At 40.0% G+C, this 15331-nt stretch overlaps 1 protein-coding gene across 2 annotated transcripts in view; it reads right to left on the bottom strand.

The window, feature by feature from the left end:
• Positions 1–15331, bottom strand: part of LOC309609051 (overexpressed in colon carcinoma 1 protein) — a 38436-nt gene that overhangs the window by 14667 nt on the left and 8438 nt on the right. For both annotated transcript variants that reach the window (XM_082349958.1, XM_082349959.1), the window contains exon 2: positions 9105–9129. In XM_082349958.1, coding sequence (XP_082206084.1) covers positions 9105–9129 — 25 coding nt within the window. The remainder of the gene's footprint in view (positions 1–9104; positions 9130–15331) is intronic.

Below are 15331 nucleotides of genomic sequence, written 5' to 3'. Positions count from 1 at the left end.
GATATAGTGTTTAGTGATCCAAAAAAAAAAAAAAATGACACACCTTTGCAGAGGGATATAGTGTTTAGTGATCCCTATCTTACCAAAGTTGCCCCAATTTGGGGCGATATCAGAAAAAGAAAAAAAAAAAAAAGCAACCGTTGGTTTCAAAACTGCTTTCTTATATCTCAGAGTTTCCACCAAATACTTCTAGCTTACTTCCTGTGCAGCCAGCATGGTGCTCTCCTCACACTTCTCACATTGAGTATCTATACTGATCCAGATTCTCTAGGTCACTGCACACCCATCTGCTTCCTACTAGCTTTGCAGACCTTCTCCTAAATGAAGCAGAGACACTGAATTTCACTCTAATCATAAAGCTCTGACTTCTTTTAAGTCAAGGTTCCAGAAGGTGAGCCACTTCCAAACCAGCTCCATGTCTGTGGTTGCTCTTTGGGGCTGGCTGGCTTTCCTCTGCCTGTCCTTTCTTCATTAATGTATTTTGTGCATATACCTCTTTAAAACTAACTATCCACACAGAACACATAAACCTTTCAATCAATTTATACCACTATGGTTACCATCCTATCAATAACGATCACTTCAATGAAGCGAGACCTTATTCAGAGTTACTATAGTAAATATAAACCACTACTTTTTTCTTCCTCAGTAGCACATGGTAATCAAAATATTTTCGTCACAATATTTGCTTAGTTTCTGGGTGGTATAAAATAGCTGTCCCAAGTGACCTACAAAAAAGGTTTCAAAGGTAAAATAATGGAAGCACGGCATGGATACATTATGTGCATTCTCTAGAACAAACACAGATGATAAACATCAGGCAGCTGCTAGTCACTCCAATTAATATCTCCTCACGCATGGTGGCTACAGGTGCCTTAAAATTCAGAACGTTCTCACTGCCCTAGACTTCCAGAACGACATAGTTCTGTGGCAAAGAAAGGATTTATTTTTCACTTATTCATCAACAAAAATGTTCTAAATATAGAGCTATTCTTATTAGCGATGATCTAAGAAGCAGAAAAACAGGCTGCAGCCTTTTCTTTTTCCATATTTGCAGTGTCACTACAGAGGCCAAACTTATTTTGATTTGTAAACGGTACAATTTCAATATGGAAACCTCAGGAGATCATGCGTGTAGCTCCAATGATCTATTTTTAGTTACCACTCATGATCATCTTTTGGAATACGATTATTAATTGACAGTGTTTACTTCCATTGACACTACCATCCTCCAGATAAAGTGGAATCATTTAATTTTCTCTATAATATGTTTTTATGATGACCCCTCCTTTTCACGGAGGTTCCAATCGATTCTACCAAGCATTTAATTACATATGATATTGGACAGAATTAACATTTTATCATTGACTGTTAAGGCCTATATGTAATCTCATTCATGTCTTCACAATTTCAAAACTTCTTAGGACAGTTAGCTTTAAGTCTCTCTCCTTGGATGGGTCCCTTTCTTTCTTCCAGAATGTACTACCGGAGAACATGAGTGACATTTGCTCTTTGTATGGGGTAATAGATCAAGAATTAAATTGCAATTTCCCTACCCCTCTTCCGTTCTCCTTCTAAGAAGCACACAGTGCTGGATTACTTCCACATTGGCTGTAGAAGTATCCTTTGCTACAAAGCAGGCAGGAGTGTTCTCTCCCCTTTAAGAAACCTTGCTTTTCCCAGATGTATCACTTTTCTCAAAACCTTGGGAATAAGCAGCTTGTTTTCCCTTGTCCCAGGGTCTCCAAACAGGAGACAGAGCCAGAATGCTCCCAACCTCCCCAAAGCACTCTTTCAGATGGGGCCAATTTCATTTTCACTCAAAAACTCTCCTCTTTGGCATCAGCCCTGCCATAACAGCCCCGGACGCACTAAGCATTTTGGCCCTGACTCAAAGGTTTTCTTCCTAACCATCATTACCTTGGACAATTTTAAATCCCATGAAAACCACCTAAACGACCTCTTGCTTCACATTTTGCTGACTTCCTCTATCCCAGCAACTTTTACTGCTGCTCTAAGAACTTAATCCCAGTAGTGCTCCATGGAGCTTAGTTCCTGCAATTATTTCACCTCTGATATTTTAGAGTAGACAATCCCACTCCTTAGGGGGAAAAAAAAAATCCTTCTTTCTCCCCTCCCCACAATTCCCAAGAAGCCTCCAGCCCATCCATGTTCCCAGCTCTCCCCATTCATCAGCCCCTTCGGGCTTCCCCTCCCCCTCTCTCCAGCATGTGCCTTGCAGTCAAGCATTTCAACCATACTTGCTGGTCACCACCAACCCCTCTCTATCCCTGAATGAACCCACTCAATTGCTTCTCTGCCTGCTTTTATTCCACTGGGTCCCACCAAGGAAAATCTGACCATGTGTTGATGGGCAACCAATGGGAATGTGAGATTTCTAACCACAGCAAGGCCCTCAATGCACTGGGTCTTCTGCCATCAGGGGTTCATAACAGAGGCACTGCCAAACCTTTTCAACAACCCTTAAACCACCTAATAATTCTAGCTACCATTTACGGGCGGGGGGGCAGGATGGGGAAGCAGGATAGCAACACGTAATACCAAGTATTATCCTAGGAACTGAATATACTGTACTAATAATCATCACAACCATTAAGCAGTTACTTAACCTCTCTGTGTCCCATCTCCTCATCTGTAAAATGAAAGAGCACTACTGTCTTCATCAGCCTGTTGGGGGTACTGAATGAGATAATGTACTTAAAGTGCTGGAAATCACTCTATGGTATGCAGTTCTCAATAAAGATGAGCTATTAAAATTGAGAATGATGATGATAATGATGAAGATGGTTACCCTGAACGGTTATTATTATCCCAATTTTACGGATAAGAAGATTAAAGACACAATATCACACAGCCAGTAAAGGATGGAGAGCAGTTTAAACACAGGTCTGTCTGCTTCCAAAATGCATGCTTTTTCAATGCTACTTCCACCCCAGAAGACGGGTAGAATTTTTCAATGCTACCTCACTTCAGAAGACAGCCTTGCCTGCCATGTCACAGAGGAGAAACAAGGCCATCAGATACCCTCAGGCTTGTAATTAGGAGAGGGCTCAGCTGACACAGGTGTATATGACACGAGAAATTTATAAAGAATTCCAAGGAAACTCAAGATTAGAGATATATAATTTCATGTTTTAAAAAAGACAGAGCTTCAGCATGTTTTTGTTGGTGTTGTTGTTGTTTTTAAAGATTCTTTTTTTTTTTGATGTGGACCATTTTTAAAGTCTTTATTGAATTTGTTACCATATTGCTTCTGCTTTATATTTTGGGTTTTTTTGGCCTCGGGGCATGCGGGATCTCAGCTCCCCGACGAGGGATTGAACCCGCACCCCCTGCCTTGGAAGGCAAAGTCTCAACCACTGGACTGCCAGGGAAGTCCCTTCAGCGTGTTTTATGATAACTCATTCCAAGATATTTTTCTCTATAGCTGTTACCTTCCATAACAATAAAATTACTTTGCCCAGAAAAAAATCTTAATGAAATATCACTTTACAAGTTTCAAGTGAAAGAAGTATTTGAATTACCTTGTTTAAATTGAGTGGCCATGAGCTTTTATGTTCAACAGCAGACATTAAATTTGAGTCAACTTGTTATTCAACATATATTTGGAAAATTCATATACATAGAATATATGTATTCTTAAAAATCAAGAGATTTTTCTGAAATAACATGGAAGGTGACCAACATGGAGAAGCTGCTTCTCTTCTGCCTGCCCAGTTATAATTCTCTCCTATTCTGGTAACAGCATCACCACTCTCCCACTGCTTAGCCATGTAGTTAGGTGAGGTTAATGACACCGATTGGCTGCAGCAGTGGGCACGTGACCCAGGCCCGGCCAATGAGAGCCCACGTTCCCCTGGCCCACTGACTGGTTCAGGGAGAGGCACCTGACCCCACGTCCTAGCCAGGGAAAGCCTAGCCCTAGGACTTTTGATCAAACTACAGGGAAAGAGAAGCTCTTTTTCTACAGGAATTATTAAGCTGATGAGATAGAAACTGGCCATCTCCATCACGACTGGGGAAAGCTGCCTCAGCATGGAGCCAAAAACAGGAAAGGAGAGATGAGAGAGTTTCTTCCTGTCATTCAATCACCTGGATCCAGCTGTGACTAAGGCCTAACCCCTGGAAGTTTTCCATTACACATGCCAATAAATTCCTTTATGTTTGTTTGTTTAGGCCAGTTTAAGCTGGGCTTCTGCCATTTCCAACCAAAAATATCCCAACACGACCTATTTGTGCCAAGTAGCTAAGATAATTCGCTGAAATAAAATAAAAGCATGGTTGATTCGCAGGTTTGTGAAAATAGCCAAATGTCATCACATTGAATTCACTTCTGTTTTGTTCTGCATGTTAGTGTACTGTGATTTATTTTTGAAAAGAGAGGGAGAGAAAAAAGAAAGTCTCACTCCCTGATATACATATGGGTCTGTCTTATGATGATTAAATTTCTATATATCTTCACCCATGCTTTCCTCCTTATCTCAAGTTGCTAAGGGAACCCTTCTATGTTTTTAATCCTTCTTGCATGTCCTAGGATCTATGTACATTGATTATTCCCTCAGTCACACAGATAACCCCTCCCCAAACTACCCTCAGCTCTTCTTACTCAACTTACTTCTACCCTTTTGCCTATGGGTACACCTACCTCTCCTCCATGTAAAAAATAAATAGAAAAAGAAAAACAGACTTCAATATACAAAATCATCCATACACATAACTAGGCAGAAATAATCACAAAGAAACGGAAGAAAACAGTGTAAAATATTAATGATGATTGTCTCTGGTGGGAGGATAATAGCTGATTTTTTCTTTTTAAAAAAAAAATGCTTTTCCATACTTTCTGAATTTCCTTAGTATTCCTTTTATAACAGATATATTTCTTGGGACTTCCCTGGAGGTCCAGTGGTTAAGACTCTGCGCTTCCACTGCAGGGGGCATGGGTTTCAATCCCTGGTTGGAGAACTAAGATCCCACAAGCCACATGGAGTGGCCAGAAAAAAAAAAAAAGAAGAAATGTATTTCTTAAAATATGCTTCCTCTTTAAGCTACTAACATCCTTCCATCACTACTGCCTTTTTGTTGTAAAACAGTCCTAAGTTCACTTTCACCCTGACTCCATCAGAGAACTCACATCACCCAACTGAAACCACAGTCCCCCAAGTGACCAGTGTGGCTGTCACGCTACATGCACTGGCTTCTCTTCTCCCTTTAGCCCATGTGATCTCTTTGGATCATCAGCCATCCCTTCCCTTGGCTCAAGTTTGAAACCACAGGGTCATCTTCGCCTCAGATGTTCCTTTCCTTTACTTCCCCATTCAGTCTTTCAGCGGGTCTTATCAATTGTATTTCCGAGCGCACCTTGAACACACCACCTCTGCTCCTTTCCGGTGTCCTGTCTGCTGTCTAACCCTCTCGTGGCCTCAGCGCCATTAATCCCCTGTGCCTCCACCCCTCCCCCATCTCACATATCCCACTGCCTTAGGAGTCATCACCCTAAAGCTCAAACACAGTCATGTAATTCCCCACCTTAAAATTCTGAATGGCTCTTGAATGCATATAAAAATCAAGTACAATGACCGGCCTGGCACCAAAGGCCCTCCACAAGCCGGCTCCAGCCCACCAGCCTCACCTTCCACCTCTGCTGAGCCTACACCACAGGCTCAGGGCAGACTGGGTGACTTCCCAGAAGAGCTGGGGCTCTCCGGTACCCATGTGCCTCTTTTCGTGCTCTTTCTCCTGCCCTGGGTTGCCATTCTTCTCCTTCCTACACAAACTCTTGCTCACCATTCAAGACCTAGACAAGCATTAAATTTTGACTATTTTAATAATTAACACTTAAAATCACACTGTATTTTGGTCCCCAGTAGCCACTGACCTACTTCAGGGCAGAAATATCATTTTATTTGTTATTAAATCCTGGCTTCTTGCCTATAGAAAACAGGCAAATAAACAGGTAAGTGGAGACATAAAATCCCAAACCTTCCCTAGAGAACTGATTTTTATTATATATTAAGGGAGTAACCATAACGTTTCTGACTTCTAAAAAACAATTGTAATTCCCCCCCAAAGAATTTTATGTGGTCTGTACATTATGGTGGTTGCCCTATTTGAAGTTCTGTACTCTTAGCATCCATTATGTGAGTTTGGCCACTTCTTTTGCCTTGAAATCAGTGTCTTCAAATTTAAAACAAAAAGAAAAAATTTAAATCTTCATAATATAAGTTTAAATTGTCTTAATTTCTTAGCTCCTTTCATGGCACCCCCTAATTTCACAGCACCCCCCTAATGGTACAGTCAAGATTTATAAATCTATAGCTTCTGATTTTTTCTTAAAAAAGGGTTTGAATATACCTTTTGTGCAAGGAAAAATAATACTATAATATTCTTCAACTTTTTCCAATTAAATTTACCATATTTATTTTTTAAAGGGTCATTTATTGAGTAAAATTACGTCTTTTTAGTTATAGAACCTATGAGGTACACAAAGTCACAGAAAGTTTAAATTCTAGAGAATTCAGGATTTTAGAAAGTAGTTAAATGGCATCTCATGTCCTGGAGTAGTTAATGTTGACAAAATGTCTACAAAGGTATCACTAAATCTTCTTAGAAATTTCCATGCTTCTGAAAGGAAGAGGAAGTCATGAAATCAATCTCTCCTTAAAGAGAAATGATGGAATTCATTTGTTAAAACACTATGTCCACAGCACGATACTATTAACTAGAGGGGACTTCTCTCAATTCCCAAGGGAGAAAAGACAAGGAGATAAATAACATTATAAGCCCAATATGACATATCATAAGACAGGTCCAAGCTGCTGTAAAAGTTCAGAAGAGGAAGACATATCCAGTAGAGAGATCCAGGAAGTTCTTCTCGTAAAGGATAAGATATAAACCCAGGAGAATAGATAGAATTTTCACAGACAGAATTGGAGAAAATGCCATTCCAGGCAGAGAGAACAGCAAAAAAAAACAAGGAATCAAGACAGGAAACAGGAGGTCAGTTTGAGACCCTGAGAGTGGTCTCAGAGCAGGACTTCAGCTCACCTCTGGGTCCTTGGCCTCATTCACTCTCTAACTGCAGGCTGAAAGGCTAAAGGCTGAAACCTAAAGGGCCTTCCTATTCCCAAAGGATTCTGGGCTCAATCCCGTGGGCAGTGGAGACTAATCAAAAGTTGGGAGTGGGGCTTCCTTGGTGGCACAGTGGTTAAGAATCCGTCTGCCAATGCAGGGGACACGGGTTCGAGCCCTGGTCCGGGAAGATCCCACATGCCGCGGAGCAACTAAGCCCGTGCGCCACAACTACTGAGCCTGAGCTCTAGAGCCCGCGAGCCACGACTACTGAGCCCACGTGCCACAACTACTGAAGCCCACGTGCCTAGAGCCCGTGCTCCGCAACAAGAGAAGCCACCGCAATGAGAAGCCCGTGCACCGCAACAAAGAGTAGCCCCCGCTCGCCACAACTAGAGAAAGCCCGCACGCAGCAATGAAGACCCAACTCAGCCAATGAATAAATAAATAACATAAATAAATTTAAAAAAAAAAAAAGTTGGGAGTAGAGGGCCTAAAAGGGCAGGGGATTAATCTGGCAACAACATATACAAAGGGGAGGGAGAGACCGAAGAGAGACCCAGATACTGCAATAACAGGAACAGGTAAGGATGCTGAACACATCGTTGCTAAACGTTTTGGTGATAAACTCAACCACTGCAACCAGGACACTGAAGCATTCTACACTGCCTCCTTTGTACCTAAAGTCCCATATAAAAAGCTTATTTAATTCCCAAAAAACTTTACAACCCTATTCTAATCTTCTCCGGATTCCTTTTTATAATTAAAAAAAAAGTCCGACTCTGCTTTTGACGAAAGCTTTTAAGGCCCACCCCTCCGTTTGCCCCACAGCTGCGAAAGCCTTTAAGAAAGCTGGGAACTCGTACATGTGCGCTGGCGGGGAAGATACAGACAGGCACTCCTCTGCCCATGCGCAGAAGCCCTCACCCCAGTCCCAGTCCCAATAAAAACCAAAGCTGCTCACCCCCTCCTTCACTCAGACTGAATGGACCAGTTCAGGAGCCACTCTGCTCTCCCCAGAAAGCCTCATTATGTGAGCAATACATCTTTTCCTACCCTCTTGGTGTGTGTGTGGCACCATCGGTCTTGACATCCAAACCAACTGGGGTGGCTTGGGCAGAGGTTGATTCCACAATCCATGGAGTGACCGCAAACACTCTTTTTGTTGTTGTCGTTCTTGGGGTTCTCCATCCCCACCTTCTCCCTCCCCCAATCCCAATGTCCAGCTCCCTAATGGCACTTTATTTTTTTTTCCAGAACTGCTGATTTTTATTTTTATTTATTTTTTTCATTGAAGTATAGTTGATTTACAATGTTGTGTTAGTTTGTGGTATACAGCAAAGTGATTCAGTTATATATTTTTTTCATATTCTTTTCCGTTATGGTTTATTACAGAATATTGAATACAGTTTCCTGTGCCACAAACACTCTTAAATAGTGAACTACTGCAATGTCCTTACTATACCTAGATTTGAGATAGGAAGATGCAAAGAAGGGGCATGATGGAAACACAGAAAGGGTCCTGTGGTCTGAAGTTCAACTCAATATTGATTACCTTGAATGGTCATATACATTCACTCAAACGCCTAATTATCGACTTTAAAACGATTCAGTGTGCATTTGGTAAATGCTTGGCTCCAGGCCCTCCTCACGGGCTAAACTCTAAGATGTTGCATAGTCATAGGAGCTAGGTGCTTAATTCTCCCATAAACATTTGCTTGCAATTATTAGAAATCTCTACACAAGCTGGTATAGAAACAGAGTTAAACATTTCCCTTTCTTAAAGTTCTGAGTTAAAATGCTAGGGCAAATGAAACGCTAAAATGAAAAGTCACAAATAAACCCATTCTTCAAATAGCCCTTTAGTTATAAACCAAATGATAATCTTAATTTGTGCTCAGTACAGAAAGTACTTCCATGTCTTTTCAGCCAAACCTACATATCTAAAGGTCATAACCATGAAAACAGTGTCTTCCTTAGAAAGAGTTTAGAAAATCATAATATTAAGTACTTACACATCTTTAGCTGCTCCTGCAGGGCCTAGAAAAAAGGAAAAAGATAACTTTCCATTATCTTGATAGTATTGCTACAAAAATCTTAAGCCCAATACCCAACTAAAATAATATTTTATAAGAGATGAGTTGAGAATATGATTTTTTGAAAGATCATCTTAAAAAAAGAAAAGGAGAGCAGGAAAATCATAAAATCCAAATCTTCAGTTTAGAATTTATTCTGCCCATTTTTAACAATTCCTATAAATTATAAGGTGTTGTTTCTGAAAGGGATTTTACAGACCGCCCAAACTAATCTGCTCATTTTACAGATGAGCAGGTTAGGAAACTGACAGATTTGAGAAATATTTTCTTTTCTAAGCCACACACCTTCTAAGCTAGTACCTACATGGAACTGTTATAAGTCACACTATGTACTAATCATAAAGTAAAGCAAAGTCACAAGACAAAATGGAGGTGATATCCTAAATGAATTAGCAAGACTCAAGGATGCCAGCCCAGCTCCAAAAGGAGTAACATACATTTCTAACTCTGCTCCTATTTGCTACTGAACCCTCTCATTTCTGCTTCCCACTCACGTGCCAAAAACAACCCATCTCTTTTGGACCCCAGCCCTATCACTTAACACAGATTCTCTGCCCACAGCACAGTTCCATCTGCACTTCCTCCCCCTAATATCTTTACCTGAACAACACAGAACTTGGTTCCAGCTTTTCAAGCCACATGGCATTCAGTATCCTTTAATCTCTTAAAACCTCACTTCCCTCTTGTGTCAAATGAGGAAAATAAGAATACCTTTCTCAAAGGTTATTGTGAAGTTCTTTAAAAGATGTATATCCCTATCAAAATACTAATGACATTTTTCAAAGAAATAGAACAAATAATCCTAAAATTTCTATGGAATCACAAGAGACCCTGAATCGCCAAAGCAATCTTGAGAAAGAACAAATCTGGAGGCATCATGCTCCCTGATTTCAAACTATATGACAAAGCTATAGTAATCAAAACAGTATGGTACTGGCAAAAAACAGGTACACAGATTAATGGAACAGACTAGAGAACCCAAAAATAAACCCATGCATACATGGTCAATTAATTTACGACAAATGAGGCAAGAATATACAATAGGGAAAGGACAGTCTCTTCAATAAATGGTGCCGGGAAAACTGGACAGTCATATGCAAAAGAATGAAACTAAACTATTATCCTACATCATACGCAAAAATTAACACAAAATGGATTAAAGACTTAAATGTAAGACCTGATACCATAAAAAATCCTGGAGGAAAACATAGGTGGTAAGGTACTTGACACCAGTCTTGGAAATTAATGCTTGGATCTGATTCCAAAAGCAAAGGCAACAGAAGCAAAAGTAAACAAGTGGGACTACATCAAATTTTAAAAACTTCTGCACAGCAAAGGAAACCATCAACAAAATGAAAAGACAACCTACTGAATGGGAAAAAATATTTCTAAATCACATATCTGATTGGGGTTAATATTCTAAATATATAAAGAACTCATGAAACTCAACAGCAAAAAAGAGAGAGAGAGAGAGAAACCAACCTGATTTTAAAATGGGCAAACATCTGAATAGACATTTTTCCAAAGAAGATATACAGATGGTCAACAGGCACATGAAAATATGCTCAATATCACTAATCATAAGAGAAATGCAAATCAAAACCACAAGATATCACCTCATACCTGTTAGAATGGCTACTATCAAAAAGACAACAAATAACAAGTATTGGTAAGTGATCTGGAAAAAAGGGGACACCAGGGCACACTGTTGGTGGGAATGTAAACTGGTGCAGCCACTACGGAAAACAGTATGGAAGTTCCTCAGAAAATTAAAAATAGAACTACCATATGATCCAGCAATTCTACTCCTGGGTATTTATCCAAAGAAAACAAAAACACTAATTCAAAAAGATATATACACCCCTATGTTCATTGCAGCATTATCCACAATAGCCAAGATTGAAAACAAGTGTCCATCGCTGGGTAAATGGATAAAGGAGATGTGAGATATATATAGATATACCTATATATAAAAGAGGCTAGAATAACAGAATTCTACTCAGCCATAAAAAAAAAAGAAGGAAATCTTGCCATTTGCAAAAACATGGACAGACCTTGAGAGAATTATGCTAAGCAAAATAAGTCAGAGAAAGACACATACCATGTGGTTTCACTTATATGTGGAATCTAAAAAACAAAACAAATGAAAACAAAACAAAACAAAACAAAAATCAAAGATACAGAGAAAGGAATGGTGGTTGCCAGAGGGGAGGTGGGTTAGGGAATGGGCAAAACAAGTGACAGGGGTCAAGAGATATAAACTTCCAGTTCTAAAATAAGTCATGGAGATGTCATATACAGCACAGTGACTACAGTCAATAATACTGTAGAGCATACTTGAAAGTTGCCACGACAGTAAATCCTAAAAGTTAACTATGCATGGTGACAGATGGTAACTAGACTTATTGTGGTGATGATCTCACTGTGTATACAAATACAGAATCATTTCATTGTACACCTGAAACCAATACAATGTTATACATCAATGACACCTCAGTAAAAAAAATTTAATAAATTTTAAAAATTATAAAAAGATGTAAACAGCACAAAGTCTGGCACATTAAAATAGCTCACTAAGTTGTTATTATTAGCAGTCACATTTTCCTTAATATCTCAATTTCCATATCTATGAAATGGGAATTAAATTAACTTCTGCACAAGTCACAGAGGTGTGAAAATAAAGGAAAAGGTGCTACAAAATAAACAAATAAGTTTGCAAAAATGTTATTGCCAAAATTGTAAAAACTGTACCCCAGTGATATTAATCTAGGATCTATAATTCTGCAAATTCAAAGCAGAGCATAAAGGTAATCAAGACTATGTCTCAAATAAATTCTTTTAAGGCTTTGACCAAACCTGAACTTTGTAACAAACTTGAGTCTTTACTCAGGGAAGAGTAACATTTCTGTTCCACAACTCTCATTAAAATTATATAAATAAAAACTGCTTTGGAATCTGAGATCATAAAACAAAAAAAAAAAAATCCTAAAATTTTAAAAACCTTAACATAAGAACAGTGGAGTGTTTTGATAGGTAAAAATAAAGGATTAGTGCCACCAAAAACCCATAAAAATGAACATTTTATTTCAGAGTCAAAACAAGCATGAGAATCTGGAAGAAAGTCTAAAAAGAAAATAAATATCCTCATTTTCTTATTTTCATTTTCATGGAAAAGGACAGGGAATGACTGGGGGGTTGCTGCACTCAGGGGAAGGGAGAGCCGGAGGTGTTGGGAACTGATTCCTTGAAGTCTTACAGAGAGAAGAAAGCGATCATGATGGGTCATGAGTGCTGGGCCTTTAGAGATGAAGGGCCATCGAGCACAATCCACGGGGAGGGCACAGCAGACAGAAGCCGCCCCACTGTGTCTCAGGGAATGGCAGCAGGGTGGTAGGGAAAGAACGGCGTGGAATTGGAAGGCAGAAGACCCAAGTAAAATTCCTGCTCCAGTATTTGTTTGACAGTCACTAGTTCACCCTGCTTCAGTTTCTAATACTGGCCCGACAAAGGCAGCTGAGAAGACAAAGTACAATAAATGGCTGTGAAATTCGCTTCAAAACAGCCACGCGTTGTCTCCTCAGTACCTATTTTAATCAGCCACCAGGAACCCTGCATCCCCTTCACCTTGACTGCACCAGGCTGCAGGCACCCTTACGGCCTCTTCCCTGCTGGGTTCACCATCTAACATCCCAGCAGGCTCAAGGCAAATGCCAGGTATTACCTTCCAGAAGGAAGTCAGCAGGCCATTTCTTCTGTTCTCAAATGTCCCTCATTTAAAGGGCACCGTCTATTTAATAACTGCAAAGTGAAGGAGGCCAAGAAGTCAGAAACACTAAATCCAGTATATACATATGATTGTAATGTACACTCCATCTTTATTAAAGGGAAGAAGATGTGCATCTTCTTAGGAGCAAGGTAGCAGGGGGTTAATGATAAGCTTATAACCAGGGCAAGTAGAACACGACTCCCTGACACACAGCTTCACAGAGAAAAAGGGAAAAAAAAAAAAATGACTGTAATTGTTGAAACCCTCAGCAAAACTATCAGAATATCTAGGCATATAAAATGTGAAATATCTCTTTGTTCTGCAAAAGTATAAAATTATTAGAAATAGAAGAAAAATTCTGATTACCCTCAGTGCAACATTTTAATCACACTTCACCTATGTATTGATTATAATTAACCAGACGGAGAGTTCTTCTCTAGATAATTCATGCAAAAGATCCTTTGACTACAACTATTCAGATAGTGCCAAAATCCCATTTGCTTTAAGTTATGTTTATGGTTCATGTGATTCATCATTTATTGAACAAATATTTATAGTGGTGTAGCTACTTCTTTCAAGCCGTCTGGGATAGAACATTTGTTCCTGTTAGTACCACTTCATTTCCTACCAAAATGACTCTTTACTATTTGAACATAGCCGTGGTACCTTAATATAAGGGAGGCAAGGTAAAAATGTTTCTTGGGGGATAAAAGCACCACAAAATATATAGACCATTAGAATTTTTGTCAGTCAAAAGATTTAATGACTATTTTCTTAAATTGTAGTACTGATAATTATAATTTTAAATATCTTCCTAAAAAGTAGAAGGGGGGAAGGTCTGCTCTCAGAAAAGTATCATATACAGTTCCAGTGACAAAAGTTGTTAATGGTTAGGGTATGTAAAGAACATTTCCTTCTGAATGTAACTGTTTCTTTAACACTGAAAGATTACTGCTTGTTCACAGTATCACTTCACTTCACCGTGATTATGTATACCGTTGTTTTTGGTTTTTTGGCCGCTCCACATGGCACGCGGGATTCGCCGACCAGGGATCGAACCCGTGCTCCCTGCAGTGGGAGCGTGGAGTCTTAACCACTGGACCGCCAGGGAAGTCCATACCTTTTATCAATACTTTCTTCAAAAGATTTTAAAATTGTATTCATGATTCTCCAAGTCAAAAGCCTCAGTCACTTAAAAATGCATAGCAAATTCAATTTATTTTAAACATTTAAAAAACTTAATCTGATATTGAGGAGTCATAGAAAGATATTTGATCTTTGTTCCCCGTTCCTGGCACAGAGCTTCTAGAACCCTTGGAATTTCCTGAGAGATAGGGGTGATAGGAGCCTCTTTCATTCCAATGAGGAGACTCTTGGCAGCCCCTAGACAGCTTCAGGACGGGAGCTGGTCGCCAGAAAAGGCAAGGCTTGATTAGAAGCTTGGAACTCGCAGCCCTATTCCCCGTCCTCCTGGGAAAAGAGAGGGGCTGGAGATTCAGTTAATCAGCAATGGCCAATGATTCGATCAGTCATGCCTATGTAGTGAAACCTCCATAAAAACCCCTATAAGGACAGGGTTCAGAGAGCTTCTGAGTTGACCACATCCATGAGCCAGGAGGGGGCGGCCCCCAACTCCATGGAGACAGAGACCCCTGCACCTGGGACCCTTAACATGTCCTCTGTACCTCTTCATCTGGCTGTTCATTTGTGTCCTTTATAAGAAATTGGTATGTTTAAACCAGTAAGGAAAGTGCCTTCCTGAACTCTGTGAGGCATTCTAGCAAATTGTCAAATCTGAGGAGGGGGGCTGTGAGAACCCCCAAATTTGCTGCCAAGTCAGATGGCAATGCAAGTAAGCTGGGGACCTGATCCTTGCTACTGGCATCTGAGGTGAGACCATCTCGGGGGACTGAGCCCTCAAACCCGTGGTGATAGACACTAACTCCGGGTAGGATCCTCAGAATTGAACTGGATGGTAGGACAGCCCAGTTGGTGTCCGAGAACTGGAGAAGTGGATAGCATCCAGAGGGAATAAACCTCTCAGATATTCTTCATGTTTTATAAAAATCTGGTACCCCCATAAAAATTGGGTACCCCCTGAACAACCTTGAAATGCTTTATGAATCACACCAAGATTAAATCGTGCTGTACTTGCTTCAGCAAATAATTATTTACACTCCAGGTATAGTTTGTAAACTATATTTTCTTATTTTATCCCATTCCCAGAACAAGTGCAGAAAAAGCCTTGTGTATTAGTTCCACAGGGCTGCTGTAACAAATCACCACTAGTTGGGTGGCTTAAATCAACAGAAATACGTGCTCTCAGAATTCTGGAGGCCAGAAGTACAAAATCAAGGTGTCAGGAGTTCCCAACTCCCTA

The sequence above is a fragment of the Balaenoptera borealis genome (assembly GCF_965194805.1).
Source record: "Balaenoptera borealis genome assembly, chromosome: 13".
Lineage (NCBI taxonomy): Eukaryota > Metazoa > Chordata > Mammalia > Artiodactyla > Balaenopteridae > Balaenoptera > Balaenoptera borealis.
The sequence above is the reverse complement of the archived record's forward strand: the minus strand, read 5'-3'. Positions and strand labels throughout refer to the sequence as shown.